The sequence below is a fragment of the Poecile atricapillus genome, chromosome 11 (assembly GCF_030490865.1).
Source record: "Poecile atricapillus isolate bPoeAtr1 chromosome 11, bPoeAtr1.hap1, whole genome shotgun sequence".
Classification (NCBI taxonomy): domain Eukaryota; kingdom Metazoa; phylum Chordata; class Aves; order Passeriformes; family Paridae; genus Poecile; species Poecile atricapillus.
Window position 1 is genome coordinate 16,660,344 of NC_081259.1, and position 18,657 is coordinate 16,679,000.

An 18,657-nucleotide genomic window follows, 5' to 3' on the forward strand; every position below is an offset into this window, starting at 1 on the left:
GAACTGTTGCCATTCCCCAGCTATATCTGTCTTGTTTTTCAATTAACTCTACAACTTTTCCATGTGGATTACCCATAATATGTCTTCAGTTGTTTGCTTGGATCTCAGTAAACTGGAGGCAGGCAAGCATATTGCAGATGTTTGAAAAAAATACGGATTTTTTTAGCTGTGTTCTAAAAATCACACCCTCATGCAGACAGCCTTTATTGCCTGAGCCTCATGGAATGTTTCTCATTCCATAGGTTGTTCTGATCAATGCTATCAAAGATGTTGCAAAGGCCCTTTCTGATCTCATTGGTGCTACCAAAGGAGCTGCCAGCAAGCCAGCAGATGATCCATCCATGTACCAGCTGAAAGGTGCTGCCAAGGTAAAACCTTACTCTTACATTTTATTGGAAATTGTCTGTGTAACCACATTTGATAAACTTGTGGGACTTTGACTTCAGCAATTTCTGATTGCCTGAAAACACATTTCTTTATTCAATTATCATGGTATCATGGCCAGCACAAGAACTGGCATTTAGTCCTGTAGCAAGTAGAATTAATGAAGTCTCTTAGGTCCTATCAGAAGTAACACCACTTCTCAGTTTAATTTACCTTTCTTCATACCCTGCCATCTCTACAAACAGGAGGAAGGATTCACATGGTATTGTCTTCACTTCTCTCTTCTTCAGGTGATGGTAACAAACGTCACATCCCTCTTGAAGACTGTTAAAGCAGTAGAAGATGAAGCTACTCGAGGAACAAGAGCTCTTGAGGCCACAATTGAGTACATCAAACAGGAGCTCACGGTACAGAGCTAAATAGTTGTAGTGGGTTTTGCAAGTACGTCTTTACACAAAGCTGGGAGCAACTGCTTCCTTTTTCTTTAGACCTTAAGCTTTCAGTACAGGTCCTGTTTTCTGATCTGAAGCTGTTCACTTTTTTTTGATCCTGGCTTTGTTAGTGTCTTCTCAGCATCACTCTCATACTGTGTCTGTAGTTTAAACTTGTTTCTATTTTTCCTTTATTATGTAAAGATCCTACCTGTGATACATGGCCTGCTATTGATATTCTGTGTCAGCAGGAATTAATGATAGTGTGGAATTCTCTCCAAAATCAGGTGTTATGTACCATGAGATTTTTTACTAGCATAGTAGTGAGTGACACAAATTAATACCTGCATGTTTGTGAAGAAGCCTGATTTTTTCCTTCCTTTACTTGCAGTTCATTTTTGTAAAATAAACTCTGTAGACACAGTCTTCAGCAGGAAATGCTTTGTTGCACATGCTGTTCATTAGCAATTCTTACACCATAACTGCACTGTCGTCATTTTGTCTTGTCAAATGCTCTCCATCAAACATTCAGTTTTCACTGTGTGAGCAAAGCAGTTGTAATGAGGAAATTTATTTTAAAATATTTTCTTTTTAAATATCTGTTTATAGTCATGGGGATTTCATATGGCAGTCATAAAACCTGATCTGGTACCTGATCAGGCGTGTTCTGTACAGTATTTCCAAGTTACTCTCATTTATCCTCATGAAGGCCTGGCTGTTGCATCCCATCCTGTAACTCTGAGCTTAAACCTGTTCAGATCTGTCACTGGAGGATTGTGCATTATCCTGTATTTCTCAGTTTGGCTGGTATCTGTTTGAAATGTTCCTCTTTTGTCAGCATTGCTAAGGGCTGGACCTGTGGTTGTGGTGTTGTCATCTCACTCATGGAGAGACCAGAGAGTGGCACATAGGTACTCAAGAAAATGTGTCAGGCTTGATCTGGAATTTCAGGGGCTGACTCTGAGCAACACTGAGGGATGTCTTCACATGTATAACTAGAACTCATTTTTTAACATTGCTTCTATTTCTGGAGAGATGAAGTGAAAAACTGATTAACTGGGAGCACACGATGGACCAGGCTCATTTTTGTCCAGACATTCTGAAACAACTGGCCTGCTTAGGTTGCACTGTGTGTGATCAAGAAACCTCCTGATTTAATTGTGCACTCCAAATTGCTCCTGCACAGTAAGAGTGGTAAAACAAATACAGACCTAAGCTCAGGAAAATACGTAATCAAAGTAAGGTTGCTCAGCTCTTGCTACCTATATCTTCCTACAGTTCCTGTATTCCAGAATTCATGTATTGTTAGGTAATTTGAACTATTTTCACATGATTCACCCTGCACAATTATATCTTTAGGTTTCTAAGGGAGACTAAATATAGCCTAAGAGACAACGCTCCACCTCTGCTTTTTTAAGACACGTTTGAATACTTTAATGGTGATGTTCAGTCTCTACTGCTCTGTGCTATCAACAAGCACATGGTAGGGCCTAACCTTTGCAGGGGAAGGATCTCCTCATGTGAGTAACCAGCCTAAACAGCAGTCAGGATGAGAAAAGAATATAATGAAAGGAGCAGTTAATTCTTTTCATCTGGTAAGGCTCTGAACAGCTGCCTGTAAACTGTCATGTGGGTAGTTCAATGCAGATGAGATGAATGGGTGTTAACCTTTTTTATTGTATCCTTCCATCACCTTATTGTTACTTTCTGGTGTCTGTAGGTGAGCAGGTTTATCAGATCCAGGTTTATCAGATCCAGGTTTATCAGATCCAGGCCCATGGCAAGCAGGAATGATCTCCAAGTACTCCAAATGTGTTTCTGATTTCCTGCTGTTCAAAGGCTGCTTCCGTTTGGTGTCTCTTCCTCACGATTGCTTTGACTTGAGTGGTGTCAGACTTTCCTTCTGCTTTTACTTTCAGGTGTTTCAGTCGAGCGAGGTTCCAGAAAAGACATCAACACCTGAAGAATCAATCCGGATGACGAAAGGAATCACCATGGCAACTGCCAAAGCTGTTGCAGCTGGGAACTCGTGCAGGCAGGAGGATGTGATTGCTACAGCAAATCTGAGCCGCAAAGCAGTAGCTGACATGCTAACAGCTTGTAAGGTAAAGATTCCCTTCCTTGCCTAAGATTGACCTTGTTGTGTTTGTGTGCTTCGAAATCCATAGAACATTATGTATTTTGTTCAGTTTTCTGCTTTTCATATGAGAAAGTTAATGGGTAAGATAATTTTAAGGGAACCTGTCTCAGAAAGGATTTTTTGTGCCATGCACACAAAAAAAACCCCCAGCAGTAATATTCACTGTTTTCTTTTTGTGAAAATGAGGAATTCTATTTGAGCTGAAATTTCCTGGTTTCCAGTCAGAAGACAATCTGGGCAAGTAGTAGAATATACAAATATTCCTGTGGTCACAAATACAATTTCAGCATTCCTAGAACAGTGAAAGGAATGGTGAAAGAAATCACTCTGATCTATGCTTAACAGTTATTTTCCTCCTGACTAAATCTGTTGGTTTGCTCAATTTCCTTTCTGTTTTTCAAAAGTGTGTGCAATTTTTGTTGCAAATTTTTTTATAAAAATAGCTGTCGCCCTCTGAATATAGTGTAGCTCTGTTTTCTACACTGTGTGCTACATAAATGACTGTTAAGCCATTTGGCTTTGTTCTGAGGATAAAAAAAATCTAGGCATAAATTATTAAAAAATGGGATTATGAATATCTCATTCCTTTCAATTTTCAGTAGTGACTGTAGTAGTAAACTGCCTTTGCCTGTAAATCATAGTTATTTACTTTTGTCTTTCCAGGTATGGAAGGTGACAGTGAAATAATGGTGCTGTCTGTGTGGGGTCTGATTTTCAGTATTTGGCCAGATCCTAACTGCCTACGTCAGTCCCAGATTGATTTTTAACCTAATACTGCCCAAACAGAAGGGTTATGTTTGTTTTAAAAACTATCCCCTTTCAAAAGTGCAAGTTCTAATTTAGAACTGACTTTATACAAAGGTATTGAATGAAAATTTTTATATTGACCTAGTTTTGTAGCAGTTTTTTAGTGTCTAACAATTCTTGACCACTTTGCATGCTTCAGATTTGTCTTTCCAAACAGGATTCTCAGGAATAGAATCCTCTAAGTTATAAAACACTTTCATGCATGCATGGCCCAGTACATGCTTTCAAACATTTATTTATGAACATACCTTTTTTAAGTTTTTATGTTCACATTTTCTCCCAGTTAATTTAATGATTCTGAATGGTTTGTGCATTGTAAGTGTCTGACAGGATGAAACTTCCTGCAAATGGAACAGTGGAGGTCTGGGATGCTGGAAAAGCTTTTGTGATCTCCCAGGGAATTGTTTTCACAAAGAAAGGAGTCTACAAAAGGAAAAGGGTTGGGAATCCTTTCACTTGCCTGTAATGATATAGTGCCAAGCCTAAGATCTAGTCTGCTTTCTTAAGACCAAGAGCATTTATTGGACAAACAGGAATAAAAGTCTCCAAGAATATTAATTTTATGTATTATCTAAAATGTATGAGAAAATAGCTGTAGCATTTAACAAATATTTTAAGTACACAGTTTGAACCAGACTTGATTTAGGAAATCTTGTTTCTACAAATTTTTCTCAGTCTTAGACATCTTTACACCATTAATTGTATAAATTGATTACTGGATATGGCATTTCCATGATAAGCCACATTCCTTGAATTTTTGGGATAGGAACCAGCAGCCTGAGCCCTACTATGCTGTAAAAGCTGTGTGATACAATGGGACTTGGCTTTTGTGACAAACACTGGAGGGGTTTTATAGTGATATTAAGCTACTCTGTAGAATTAGCACTGATAAATTATCAGATTTTTATGTTCTTTGGGCCAAGACAAAAGTGCATGTATATGATCTATGGTAGAATTGTACAGAACATGGTTCTGACTTCCCCAGCATCAGGAATTGGAATATGAGTTCTGTTTAACTGCCCATTGCCAAAGGCAAGTTGTATGAGGAGTTTGAATTAACAGTTATATAGATGTCTGGGTGCTTGGGCTGCTGTGGATGAATTTACAGTGCTCATTACTAATTCAGGTCTTGTAAGCAGATGCTATTTCAAAATAGGATAATAATTCAATAAGGATGCTGAGACAGCTCTTATTAAAGTCAGTGGAAATGCTATGATTACATTTATTGAAATTTAGAGTAGGTCCTAAGGTAACAACTTTTTATTACATATTTGTATAAAATAATGCAGTAATTAACCTGTGCATGGTATCACTATTTTAGTGAAAAGGAAAGAGATATGAAAATCCCATCAAACCCATAGGAAGCAATGGAAGCAAGCACCCACTCAGAGCATTCCATGGGCAGTGGACAGTGGGAAACAACTTCACCCCTTTCCTCAGCACTGGCTGGGCTGCTGCAGGTGGCACTGGAGGCAGCTGGGCAGGGCTGGGCTGGTTCAGCCAGGGCAGAGATGGCTCTGGGGGAGCTCCCTGCAGCCCCTCAAACACCCCATCCTCCACAGGGCACCCAGGGGTGCTGATGGCACAGGAGCTGTGCCAGGGCTGGGTAGTGCTGCCTTCCTGCTGGGGAAGCGTGTGGAGGGGAAATGAGGGCTGAGAGTGAAGGAGGCCTCAGCATGAGGAAACAAATGTGTGTTCTGGTTCTTCAGACATGTTTCAGTTTGAGATGGTTGGGCAGACCTTCTGCCCAAGGCTGGAAGAGAAGATATTTCTGTTGTGAGTCCTCACTGGTGTAGTGAGATGTGTGTTCAGATGTTTCTGGGTTATGAAAATGATTTCCTAAAATGACTTCTGTCACCTCTTTAGGCTGCTGTGAAGTATATGGAATTTATACTGAACCTTAAAAATGCTCCCAAAATACTCTGATATCAGTCTTGGCTCTGTATGAAAAACATAGAAGGAACTTGATATTTCCCTCCTACAGATGCTTACTCTAATTCCCTGTGCTACAGTAATATTTAGGTGCAGAAGAGACATTTTAGGATGCTTTACAGTGTATGTGTAAGAAACACTCAGGGGCCCTTTACCCTGATTGAAAATTAAAAAAAATAAACCAAAACTGTTCTGAACCTTTTGGCAGCTCATTTGAAGTATGCTGGAGATGAGGAAAATGAATCCTGTTCCTCCCATCTCAATTCCCCACAGCCAGGGTGGTGGGATGAGGAGGGGGAGGCAGCTGTTTCCTTGCTGTGCTCATCCTGAACTTCCCTGCAGAGGGAGCCAAGAGACCAGCACTGACCCTGGCTCAGGATGGTGTGACTTCAGGAAGGGCAGAAAATAAACGAGCAGTGAAATAATCCCCCATCCCAACGGGAGATAAGAGGCTGCAGGAGTGGAAGGAGCTGTTCTGTGACAGGAAATGCTATGTGTTTTGGGAACTTTCACTTGGCAGCAAGTGGTACTTCTGCTCAATAAAAGTTCCCTAGAAGTTTATTGTAGGAAGTACAGGGTTTGAAGAGGCTGCAGGTTTCACTTTTTATTAAAAATAAAATGATTGAATTATTTGGGCTTATGACAGATGCTAGACATTACACTTAGTAGAAATCCTTACAAAGACCTGACTGTGCTGCAGCTTCTCTCTGTATTTAAACAGATGGTTCCACACTGCTGTTGCTGTGTTTAATCTCTCCATCAAGCTAACACCATTAATGAGCCTTTGCAGAACTGGAGCTCTGCTGTTCTTCCAGCACCATTTGCTTACAGCAGAAATTATCAACCATTAAGCTCAAATGTCATTTGCACACTATAAAAATCTCCTCCCTTCTCTTTCCCCCATATCTCTGTGCTGATCTTCTCTTGTGGGAGCTGCTTTGGATACTGATGTTGTTTTGCCTTCTCAGCAAGCATCATATCACCCAGATGTGAGTGAAGAAGTTCGCGAGAGAGCCCTGCGCTTTGGAACAGAATGTACCCTGGGATACTTGGAACTCCTGGAGCATGTTCTCCTGGTAAGGAGTCCTCTGCATGCATATACTGGGTTGCTTCCAGGGAGAGTCATCTCCCTGCCCTCTTTATAAAGTGACTGCTGGTGACACATTTTTATCAATTTGTCACAAGGTTATGAAGTTTTGTTGTTAGAGCAAGCTAAAGGAAACTCAGTATTTGAGCTCAAACTGTGAGACAGAAGGAATACTGGACTACTTAAATGGAACTGCACACTGGATCAGATCTGGAGGCAGTACAGATCTGAACCTAAAAAAGGTTCCTGACAAAGAAATTAAAATAAGACATTTTGGTGGTTTTTTAAGCCCACAATAAACACTAGACATATTAGGCACAGGCCTGTCTCCCAGACTGAAGAGGTTACATAATCTTTATGAAGGCATTGTTGCATGCCTCTCACAGCCACACCATACTTCAAGTCATCCCAAAATCCCTCACCAGCACTGCCTTCCTCATAAAACTTCTGCACTCAGATCCCAGCTCATGAATCCTGCTGTCAGTTGGCTTTACCTGACCATACATAATTATCACATAATATATTAATTATCCCATAATATTTGTTCTTCTGTTGCTATTACTTTTGTAGGAAGTAATAAAGTATGTTTGAACTAACATTTATGAGATATTGAAGTTTCTGGAGAAGACTTAAATCAGCTCTCAGCTTCATGGATGACCAGCAATTTCTTTTAGGTGGCTCTCAGCTGACATATTAATGTCTCTGAAACTGAAATTTTCAGCCACTAACTGCAGATTAGCAAACCCAGATCAGTTTTTCTGCTGAGAACAGAGCATGTGTAATTATTTGCATCAACTCACTGAAATTTATATATAAAATAAAAGTACAGTCTCAGTTGTGCTTGCCACTAGCAGGTAAAATAGATCAAGAAAGTTGGAACTTGCTAGTGGAATTCTTAGAGCTGTATGGCAGTAATTGATTTAGCATAAGATGTCTGATCCATTTTTAGTTTAGAGGATTGTGGGGAATTTTTCAGATATGACCCCTAGAATGTTGGCAGTATGTGTTTCAAACTAAGTGTCTGAACAGACCAAAGACTTGAATCAAATTTTGTTCATTTTCTCTCTCTCTGCATAAGTCAAGAGGCTTAAGGTAGGAAAGGCATGTTCCATTTTATTGAAGTAACAAGCCTTTCTTATCTTAAGCCTCTTTAAGTTCAGTGCCCTAAAGCTGTGAGCAAGTTCTGCCCCCTTGTACCCCTGCCCCTCCCCAGTGCTGGCTGCCTTGGCAAACTCTGGTGGTTTAGAACCCCTGGGTCTGCAATCTCATTTAATTTATCACCTTCAGAAGCTCCAGATCATGTGGGATTAGGAATCTCTAATTTGTCCATCTGGCACCCTGTGATACAGTTGTCAGTAAATTCACTTTATGCCTTCAGTGGTCAAGCTAGGGATGGTTACAGGGGTGCCAAGGAATATTCTTTCATATTATTTCATATTTCTTTGAAAATGATACTTTTTAGTTGCAGGAGTTGTCAGATGCAGTATCTAAAACTTCTCAAGCCAGTGTATTAACTTGTGTAGAGGTTGCATTGGGCAAGTGGCACAAAAGTGACTTTGTTTGCTCTGTGCTAGGTTTAGGAGCTTCCAACAGCTCTGTCAGTTCCTGCAGCTGTGCAGGGCAGTGCCACTTCTCTGGTGTGCATCCAACACTGCAGTGTGAGCATTTGCTCCTAGTGCTTCACTGTGTCACAGCTCTCTCACTGGGCTCTCAGACAGCTGCTGTACAAAATCAATCTTTCACTAGAGTGCCTTGGGAATCTTCCAGCATTCTGGAATCCTTCCTAAAATGCCTTCTCTTTCTCTAGATTCTTCAAAAAGCAACTCCAGAGCTGAAGCATCAGCTGGCCTCTTTCTCCAAGCGGGTTGCAGGTGCTGTCACAGAGCTTATCCAATCAGCAGAAGCAATGAAGGGTGAGTTGGGAAGCTGGGCTACCAGTGTGCTGTGCTCACTGCTCCACAGATGATGATGATGATGATGATGATACTCTGTGTAATATACTCTACAGGGTCTCCTCTCTTATTTCCTGCTGTTACATGATCCTTGGAAATTAATCTGAACTACAAACAATTTGCATATATGCAAATCCATTTTTTTCTTCCCTCCTTTTCTCTTAATATTCTTAATATTTTCTCTCTTTTTTATAGAACAGTGGTCTACATTATGCTATTTTCCTGTTCAAGCATCTTTATTGAATTCTTTAGCTTTTTCTGCATTCTCTTTTATATTTCAAAATTTTGGTTTCTATTTGCTAACAAGGCAAGCCAATATCAGACTTCTTCTATTCACTAAGTGCTTTTTAAAATCTTTATATTATTCTCATCTTTTGACACATTTATTAATTTCTGGCAATTTTTGCATTTTAATTCATATTCACTAAAATAAAAACCCACTTTTTATTTCATTTTTCACTTGCTGTCTGTAGAGGATGTCTTTATTCACTTTAGAAGTTTTTTTTGTGGGAAGTAAAACGTTTTTTAACCACTCACAATTTTCTTTCCTTATTTTCATTTATAGGTGCACAATAAAATTGTCTGCTAAGAAAATTAACATGTAAATGCTTTAACCTTTTTTGAAATGCCTTTTTCAGGAGAGGAGTTGCTGCATTTTATGAGTTTGGGGTTGACTGTATTTATACTTTCTGCCTTGTTTTTCCCCTGTTTATCTGCCAGTATTAGGGTTTAATATAGAACATCTTCATCCTGTACAGCATTTGAACTGAGAAATGGTTTTTAAATCTTGCCCTTAGAGGTTAAGAAATTCTTCAGGCTGTTTCATTGTTTCTCTCAATTCAGAACATGGATGCTTTCTGAGTCTTGTAGTTCAGAGAATAGTGTTAGGAAATCAAAAATAATAATGTACTGACAACTTCCAAAAATCTGAAACCACTTCCAGCCAAGTATTCGTTTTCTGGATCTACAGAATTTCTTTGGGAAAAAAGAAATGCCAAAAAGTCAACAGCGAAAAATAAGTTGCCCTTCAGATGTGATACAGAAACTGCTTTGGCCTTTTCTACATCACTGTTAGACACACACTGCCAAAAGTGTGTAACTTCATCCCTAAGCACTGCCAGGAAACAAAACTACCAGGGTTGTGCAGGGGTGACTGCAAAGTGTGCTGGAGGGGACTGTGTTGGCTGTAGCCTCTTTTCTCTACCAGTGGGTCAGACTCTGAACGTACCCCATGGCTTGGCCAAGTTAGGAACCATCTGAGTAAGACCTCTGATAAATACAAGCTGAGTGACAGCTGGTTTTGTTCCCAGTATGGACAGTATCCCTTTTTGAATCTTCTTTGCTTACACAAAATAAATTTCATGACAGAATAATCCTGCTAAATACTTCTTTCCCCTCTGCTTTACAGTCTTCTCTGTGACATAAACCACTGGTTTCATGCCATTATGGCACTAAAATCAGCTTTCTGCGATGTACATTCTGTATTGGACGCTTGAGGTGTAATTTCAGTTCCCCCTGTTGGAGTGGCAGCTCACAGTGACACTGAAGTTATTGTCTCCATCTCCATTAATTTCAGGGACAGAGTGGGTGGATCCAGAAGACCCAACAGTTATTGCAGAGACAGAGCTCTTAGGGGCTGCAGCATCAATTGAGGCTGCAGCAAAGAAGTTAGAGCAGCTGAAACCAAGAGCCAAGCCCAAGGTGAGTGTCCCTCCCCATTGTCTGTTTGAGGTTAGCAAGGCAGAGGGTGCACATTGCCCATTGTTTGGTGTGTACTTCACTACTGGCCACGATAACGGTGTAAACAATCAAACCTTGCCTGAGCCTCAGCCACAAAATGCTGCTCTGGGTGGCACTTACCCATCAGGGTAGAGGGTAAAAAGGTGCTTTTCAGGGAGGGAGTCAAGCACCAGCCAGAAGTAAGCAAAGGAAGAAGAGCCAAATGTTAGAAATGCTTGTAAGAGTTATGGCATCGTTACTGGTGATTATTTACCTTTCTGTTTCCAAGCATATTCTTTCTTGCTTTCTTTTGGAGACCCTTTGTTCACATCTGAATATGTGAAGTATAGCAGGAGAAAGCAGCAGTAACACAGTTTGGGATTCAAGAGAATGTAAATGACCTGCAGGATTTTCTAAGACTAAAACCAGCATTTTATGCCATGCTTAGAGAGTAGCTGTTTCAGTATAGAATCTGATGTGTTGTTTGATCTTCTGTCTTCTTCTATGTCATTTTCCTGAAGGAAATTAAATTACAGTTCATCAAGATATCAAGTAGTGTTGCATGTTGCCAGGTCATTTCAAATATTCTCTGAAGATATTATAAAATTAAACCAATTATTTTCACATGCAGTACAGAGGGAATATATGAAACTGGTGGATCCCAGAGAATTGCTACTTTTTACCAGGTGTTAACAGGCAGGTTTTAGTAGAAATTACTATGTTGCATCTCTTTAAAATGAAACACATATTTTGGCTGTGTAATTGACTTTGGGAAAGCACTATGTATCTGTATTCCTGTTTATGCTGCTTTGTAGGTGCAAAACTGCTTTCAAAGTAAAGCTAATGAGAAGTCTTTCTAAAAAGCAGAGCCTCAAGACCATTCAGTGTTGGATGATTGTATTGGTGCAGGGTAGTATTCTGTTATTTAGGATCACCAGATTAAATAGTTCTTGAAAGCTTCAGCCTTTGAGGACTTCCCACCTCCCACTTTCTGCTTAGTGATAGGAATAAATTAGCTCATGAAAAATAAATGCTCTTTGTCTGCATTTTTTAACAAGTACATCCATTTTGATTATAAAGAAAAGTGGTCCATTATAATGAGATTCCACAGGCTGAGTCTGAGGAATGGAAAAGTCCACCATCACCTTTTCTATACAATCAGTGCACAATAGCACATGTGTGTTGCCTGGTAACCATGGAGCAGTTTCCTTCCAAGATCTGAGCCCTTCCAGGGTCATTGTAATTTCCCAGTGAATGCAGTTCTCACACCTGCTCATCATTTAATGTATTAATTTGAGTATCCAGTCTGCTTGTGACTTACTGGTTTGTTTGGCATTTTCTGAAACTAAAATTGATATCCAGCTGTTTGTTTCATTTTGGGATTTCAGCAGCCTTTGCATCCCTTTCACATGTTTAATCTCTTTCACAATAGGATTATAAACCACATCAGAAGTTACTAGGAAGATCACAGAGTGGCTCAAATAGCACTTTTTCTGTTGCAGACTTGTAGCTTGTATCCTCCCAGAGTAGGATTTCCTGTGGTGAACAGGCTCTGTCTTTCTAATGCCCATCTTTGACAACATAGTGTTGTAGTAGGAATACTTAGACTAGGTAAGAGTTGCTTTGTCTTGTGCTCAGCCTATGAAATTCAGGAATAAGAGTTATTTTCTACAATGGAACACACTATCTAGACAATGTCCTGCTTTGGTTAACAGCAATCATCATTAAGTGAACTCACAAGAGAAGTCCTCAGTGGGTAATTTTAGAATGTCTACATGCAGAAAATCCATCATCTTCATCATTACTAGTTGGTGGCTGATTCTCTATTTTTTGGTAAAGTTTTTTATTGGTGCAGGGAGTGGGAATAATTTGATTTAAGCTTGAAATTTTGATCTTTGTGTTCCACTTTGCTTTTTACCTCAAAAAAAAAAACCCCAATAGATGAAGGTAGGGTTTCTTCTCATTTGTTCCACTACCTTAATTTTTTTTTATTTCTTCTTTTCCTTGTTTCCTCTTTGTATTTTTGCACCTATCATACCCCCTTTGATGTCTTAAAATTACACAAATAGCATGAGACATCTTTATTTACCTCAGAGAACAATTTCTAATGAGACACAATCCTGCTAACTGCTGCCTGTGCTTTACTGTACAATGCTTATTTTGTTTGCTTTAAATCCTGGTTGTTTGGCTGCAGGTGAATGTGCTCCCAAAATACTTAAACCACTAGTCCCCACTGACACCCTGTATGTCTTCTGAGCTCATATCTTGGAAGAACTTTGAGGATTCTCCTGAGCAGGTGTTGTTACTGGTGTCTGTAACACAAAACCTGCTCAGGGTTCTCCTTGCAGTTTTCAAGGTGGGAAATGATCTGAGAAGCAATGAGATCTTTATGGTTTATTAAGCAGGATTTGGCTGTCATGTTTCCTCTAAGTACAATTATTTTTCCTGAATATGAACTCTTACTGTTTTTTCAATTTTCTATTTGGAGAGCCAGGTGTATTGCAATGCAGACACACATTCCTTCTGTTAAGCAAATGTGCTACTTCCCGTAAAATAGCAACCCCCAAAACCAGTAATTTTCTGAAGAAGGAAACTATTTTGTGTAATAAAATCTTCCTGCTAATACTGGGCAAAAAAAAACAGTTTTAAGCAAAAAGGTATGGTAGATGAGGTACAAGAGGAGAGAGCACTGCTGTCCCTACCCTGTTCTGTCTGCTCTTCATGCTTCTGTGCAGGCACAAGTGTCTCGTAGTCAGTAAGAGTTCCCTGCTGGTAGCTCTCAGCAGCTGGTCCTTTGGTTTTTTTTAACCCAAGATGAATCAAACCTGGATGCCTTTTTCTGCAGGACTCTGTGTGATATGTTTGATATATTAGGTTGTTATTTAATCCAACTATATATCAAACATATTCCTACAGTGTCCTGCCCTGTCTCCGGGGGTTTTAACATAGTAGAAGGCATTATGAAGGAGTACAGTCACTCACAAGCAGATCTAGAAGACTTCCTGTAGACTCCTAATCTAATCTGGTATAAAATACATACATGGAGGGCTCCTTTATCAGTAGAGTTGCTCTTGGAGAGGCTTCTAAGTTGTGTAGGGCTCTTTGTGCCAGTGAGCAGCAGCTGTGCCAAGAACTGACTTTCACTGAAATGGTTATTGTGCTTTCCATGGCTCAGTGCAGTAACTTACTCGTATTGCTTTGCTCATTATAAAGTAGAAGATGACAGGTGCTTGAAAACAAAATGGTTTCTCTTTTGTAGTTTTTGCTGCTGTTTTCCAGTGAGATTGGGGGCTCATTTATTTTCCTATTCACCTGGACTTTATTTATGCTACCCCTAATAATGGAGATGCTGTTGAAAAATAGTTAAAGTACACTACAAAAACATACCTTTTTTGTTTTGTTTTCAGTGGCATAATCAACATTTTTCAGGTATTCCATTCTAAAGACTTTGTAGTGAGCCTAATATTTGTCTTGTCTGGTGACTTCATACTCCAATCCATTTATAGTTGTACATGGTTAATAACATCATATTAGTTTAGGCTGGAGGAAACTGAAATGCTGATCTTTAGGGCTGCTTGAGGAAGGAGAAGCTAATCACTTCTGTCATAGATCTGGTTTTCTAAAGAAACCTGCTCTAAATGTGATCCCACAACGTGATTTTCTGCCGTCATTGCTCTCAGCTTTATTCATGAAGGCTGTATACTGACATGTTGTGAGGGTACTGTTTATGAATGTGAATTTAAGACAGTCCAGGAGACACTCTTTTAACAATGGGCATGGTGGAATAATTACTTTTCTTGTAGAGCATTTTGCTGTGCTCAGTCTTGTGCTGCCTGCTGTTCTTATTGCTAAGGAATGATGTTGGGAGAGCACTGGCAGCAAACACACCCCCAGTGCTGGCTGAGTGTTGTGCCTCCCCCATCGAGCATCTAGCCCTTAGATGTGTGTCACACCTGAGAATGGTGCAGGGAAAACCACAGAGAAGGACTAGAAAAGAAGGATTTGTTACAAAAGATGAAAAGCCAGCAGGCATTCAACAGTTTGAGTGCTGTGTAAGGCTGCTATAAAAATATTCACAGAAGGGATTGACTGCTATGAGAAGTTTTTTCCAAAAGTAAAAGAAGTTGTGAGATGTCAGAGGATGCAAGACTTGGAAGTTTGAGAGACTTGAGATGGCATTTCTCTCAAGCCCTGGATTTCAATATAATTGAAAAGAAATTGATTTGGTAAATAGGGTAATAAAAACTCTGTTACCAGATGAGATTCTAAGGTTTAGCTCTCTGTTTTCCTGTTGAGCTTCACCTGCTGCTCATGGTGGAAATTAATCCAGCCATTGTACAATGGCACCCTTGATAATACAAGCTTTGATTTCTTGGCATTCTCTTTGAAAAGCAGTAATTTCTGCTTAGGACTTGTGTGTAATATTTAGTCCACTCACTGCCCTGAACTGAGTTTAAACAACTGCTTTTGTTCAGTATCTTTTTGGTGGCTGTTTTTTCACAAATTGAATTCCATCTGGGCACATACATACCTGTGAAATAGATCAGACTATGGCCATGAGCATTTTATTAAATGTCAACAAAGATTGGCACCTCCTTTATAATAAATAAGTAGATACTGAAGTTCTCACCCATTTGAGTTCCTGACAGAGCTGACATATAAAGAGTAATGCACATAATATATTTTATGTTGGAAATGAGAATTTAAAAACTTGATAGCAAGAAGTCTTGGACAAAAGTGCAAAAATAGTCTTTAAAAAGTGCAGTGACAGTCTGCTAAATTTACTGTCAGTCAATGGTATTTTTGTTGATATTTCAGTTTCAGTCTTTAGTTAAGTCAAAGTCAATAATGCATCTGTTTTATTAAGGACAATAATTCTGACAGAGATTCTACTGGATTCAATTTAATCACTCTGGCAATGTTGTGATTGAAAGAAGTTTCATAAATAAGACTTGAGGCCTATAGAGGGCCAGTGTGATTGCATTTTGGTATAATAATGGTCATGATGTGGCATTACAAGCACTGCCAAAATTTTATGTGGAACATTATTTGCTCACTTCCCAAAGCAATTTCTTTTATTACAAAGACATATACTTTAGTTGATGGGAATAGCCCAATAGCAAGGCAAGACAAATATTTTTCCATGGATTAGGTGGTTTTTCCTGAAAAAAGAAAAACTTTCAAGTGCCAAACATCTTTATCTACACATCAGTTTTGATTTTTAGATGATTCAGTTTTTCTGGTGTCTCTGGATGTTATTGTTTCATCTCCTGGACTTTTAGTTATATGAAGTGCTGTAGGACTGAGTGCTGCTTGATGGGTCATTTTGTAATTACTTATCATTATCCTTTATTATTTTATAATTGACTGTTTCATCAAACTGGAGAATAAAACCTGACCTGAATTTAGACGGATGTGCTTAGACTTGCAAGTGAAATGCCCAATTTTTTAACACAGGGCCCACCTGGCTGGTGTTTCTATAGTTGTGTGACACAAGAATGTTGCAGTTGCCATAGTTAGAATAAACCTGTATTTCAAAATCTTTATCTCTCACAAAGTAGGATGTCCTGATACTGTAGCCACTTGCCCTACTTGTCATATGGCCTTGGATTCCAGTAGGATTGTGATTGGATCACAAACAAAATGCATTCTGTTGGATTATTTTATATAAAAAATTATCAGAATACACAGCCCAGGCCTGGTTCTGTTTAACATAACAATAACTGTTCATCTCTATTTTGTTAACTGTTCAAAAGCTAGTAATCATGCTTAGGTGGACAAATGTTTTCAATGTTTGTTTAAAGTATTTGAAAGTCAGGAAATTTTTTATAGAACAATGCATTTTAAATTATTTTAAATTATAAGAAACCTCATTAGGAGGTTTTGCACATTCTTTACTTGGATGACTGAAGTGTTCCAGACAGACCTTTGGAACTTCCTATCTCCAAGATCACCAAACCAGAGTGCTGCACAAAGCTGCTTTCTGTGCAGTGACAGCTCTTACCAAAAGCTGTTAAGCCTGTGCCCTTGCTTGTTATCTACTTTACATTCCTTAGTACAGGTGAATGAGACAACACACATTTATCATTGTTCTTTTTCAATGCCCTAAGTCTTTTAAGTATTTAGAAAATGCTTTCCCTAGTTTAGCAATCTTGGAAGCCACTGTTATGGCACTACAGAGATAATCTTGATAGGAAAAACACGAATTTCTTTTCAGACCTGCACTTTTCTGACTGTAGTTTAGAGATGCTCTGCTGGAGGTAATGCATTAGAAAGTTGATGGCTTTGTTTGAGTATCTTGTGTGATACTCTGTGTGAGCAGGCACAAGGGAATGCTAATACTTTGTGGACTCCCAGCTTCAGTCCATACAAAACTCCTTTGCAGGAAATGATGTTGTAGATGTTACTGACTTCACTGATGTGTTCCAGAATCTTTGTATATGTCCTCAGTCTTGAAAGTGTAATTACTTCCAGGTGAATGTATAACATTGTTTTTTCTTGGTTATAGCAAGCAGATGAGACTCTGGATTTTGAAGAACAGATCCTGGAAGCAGCTAAATCCATTGCAGCTGCTACCAGTGCCCTTGTGAAGTCAGCTTCAGCAGCCCAGAGGGAACTGGTGGCTCAGGGAAAGGTGGGTAAACAGCACATGCAGCAGCAGTAGTGGGGGAAAGCATCAAAATTTAATCTAGTCTCCTAACAGTTCTGTTAAAAACAGTAGGAAAGAAGCTTGGGAATGACTAATGAAAATAAATATAAGTTGTGCACTGCTCATCACAATTCATGGCCTAGACCTGGTTCTGTTAAAAAAATCCCACGTTTAGTTATGTTTATTTAAACTTCACAAGCTTAATCAAGTGCTTGGCTCTTCAGATGATTCAGTTGTGAGGAGTTTTTCTGTGGGGGCTTTTCACTTCATGAAGATCTGTGATCCAAGCTAGTAATGTAGTTCCACACAACAGTTTGGGGATCCAAACCTAAGTGTCACAATGTACAGTACTGCTCTGGACCAGAACAGCAAAAGCCCTCATTAATTGTGCCCTCAATGTCTTGTAAATTCAAATGTATTATGGAGAGAGAAGTAGGTTATTTTAAAGACTGGGCCTTAAGGAACTGCTGCTTCAGCTGTTGCTTTGGCTGTGCCTTCAGCCACCAGTAGTCTGCTAATTGTTTGTTATTCTGGTAATTACTTCTGTGTGTTCCAAGAATGGGTCAGTTGAAGCAGTATAGTAACTTGGACACTTCCTGAGCAGGCAGATGTCTGCTGGAAGCACAGTTACTCTGACTTCCAGTTGGATTTTCTGCTCTTGAATGTGCTGGGCACAGTCACAGGTACAGGTGTTCCCTTTTTTCATGGATTACTGCTTGTCTAATTCTGAGACAAAGCAATTGTATTTTCTGTTTTCTTGTAAGGCATCTCTGAACTGTTTTTTCAGGTTGGAGCAATCCCTGCAAATGCAGCTGATGATGGACAGTGGTCTCAGGGACTTATTTCTGCTGTGAGTAATTACTTCTATTGAGAAAACTGGCACTTTGTCTGAAGAAATAATATCCTGTGAGAATACACAGTGACTTTTTTTTTACTGCCTTCTAGGCCCGAATGGTGGCAGCTGCAACCAGCAATCTCTGTGAAGCAGCAAATGCCTCAGTTCAAGGCCATGCTAGTGAGGAGAAACTCATCTCATCTGCCAAACAAGTTGCAGCTTCTACAGCACAGTTGCTTGTGGCCTGCAAAGTGAAGGCTGACCATGACTCTGAAGCCATGAGGAGGCTACAGGTACTTGTGTTGTTAATTGCTGAAAACCCATGGTAGTCCTGTGTAAACACTGTTTCAGCACTCCAAGGTTATGCATGTGTTCAACAAAGTATTTCTCAAAGTGCTAGCCTGGATTGTGGTCAGTCATCCTTTGTTTCTAGGAGTCAAGAGACAGCAGTTATAGATAGAGCCTTTCTAAAGTGGAGAATTCATTGTTAGACAAAAATAAGAAGAGAATCTCATGCAACTTCTCAGCTGAAGTCTGAGTGAGCTTCTTGACATAAAACTGCCTCCCTTTTATGTTACACATCCATTTCATGCTGAGCTTCTCTGAACTGCTGCTGAATTAACACTGTGTTTTGATGGGTAAAATCTAATGTCTCTAGAAGTTTTGTTTGAGGATGGTAGTTTTTAAAATGATTACAGCCTTCTCTGACATCATGCCCTGC

General features: G+C 39.4%; 1 protein-coding gene across 7 annotated transcripts in view; it reads left to right on the forward strand.

The window, feature by feature from the left end:
* Positions 1–18,657, forward strand: part of TLN2 (talin 2) — a 132,286-nt gene that overhangs the window by 107,809 nt on the left and 5,820 nt on the right. For all 7 annotated transcript variants that reach the window (XM_058846577.1, XM_058846572.1, XM_058846574.1 and 4 more), the window contains 9 exons: positions 243–368; positions 675–791; positions 2,735–2,920; positions 6,663–6,770; positions 8,589–8,694; positions 10,310–10,434; positions 16,961–17,086; positions 17,889–17,951; positions 18,047–18,229. In XM_058846577.1, the coding sequence (XP_058702560.1) occupies positions 243–368; positions 675–791; positions 2,735–2,920; positions 6,663–6,770; positions 8,589–8,694; positions 10,310–10,434; positions 16,961–17,086; positions 17,889–17,951; positions 18,047–18,229 (1,140 nt within the window). The remainder of the gene's footprint in view (positions 1–242; positions 369–674; positions 792–2,734; positions 2,921–6,662; positions 6,771–8,588; positions 8,695–10,309; positions 10,435–16,960; positions 17,087–17,888; positions 17,952–18,046; positions 18,230–18,657) is intronic.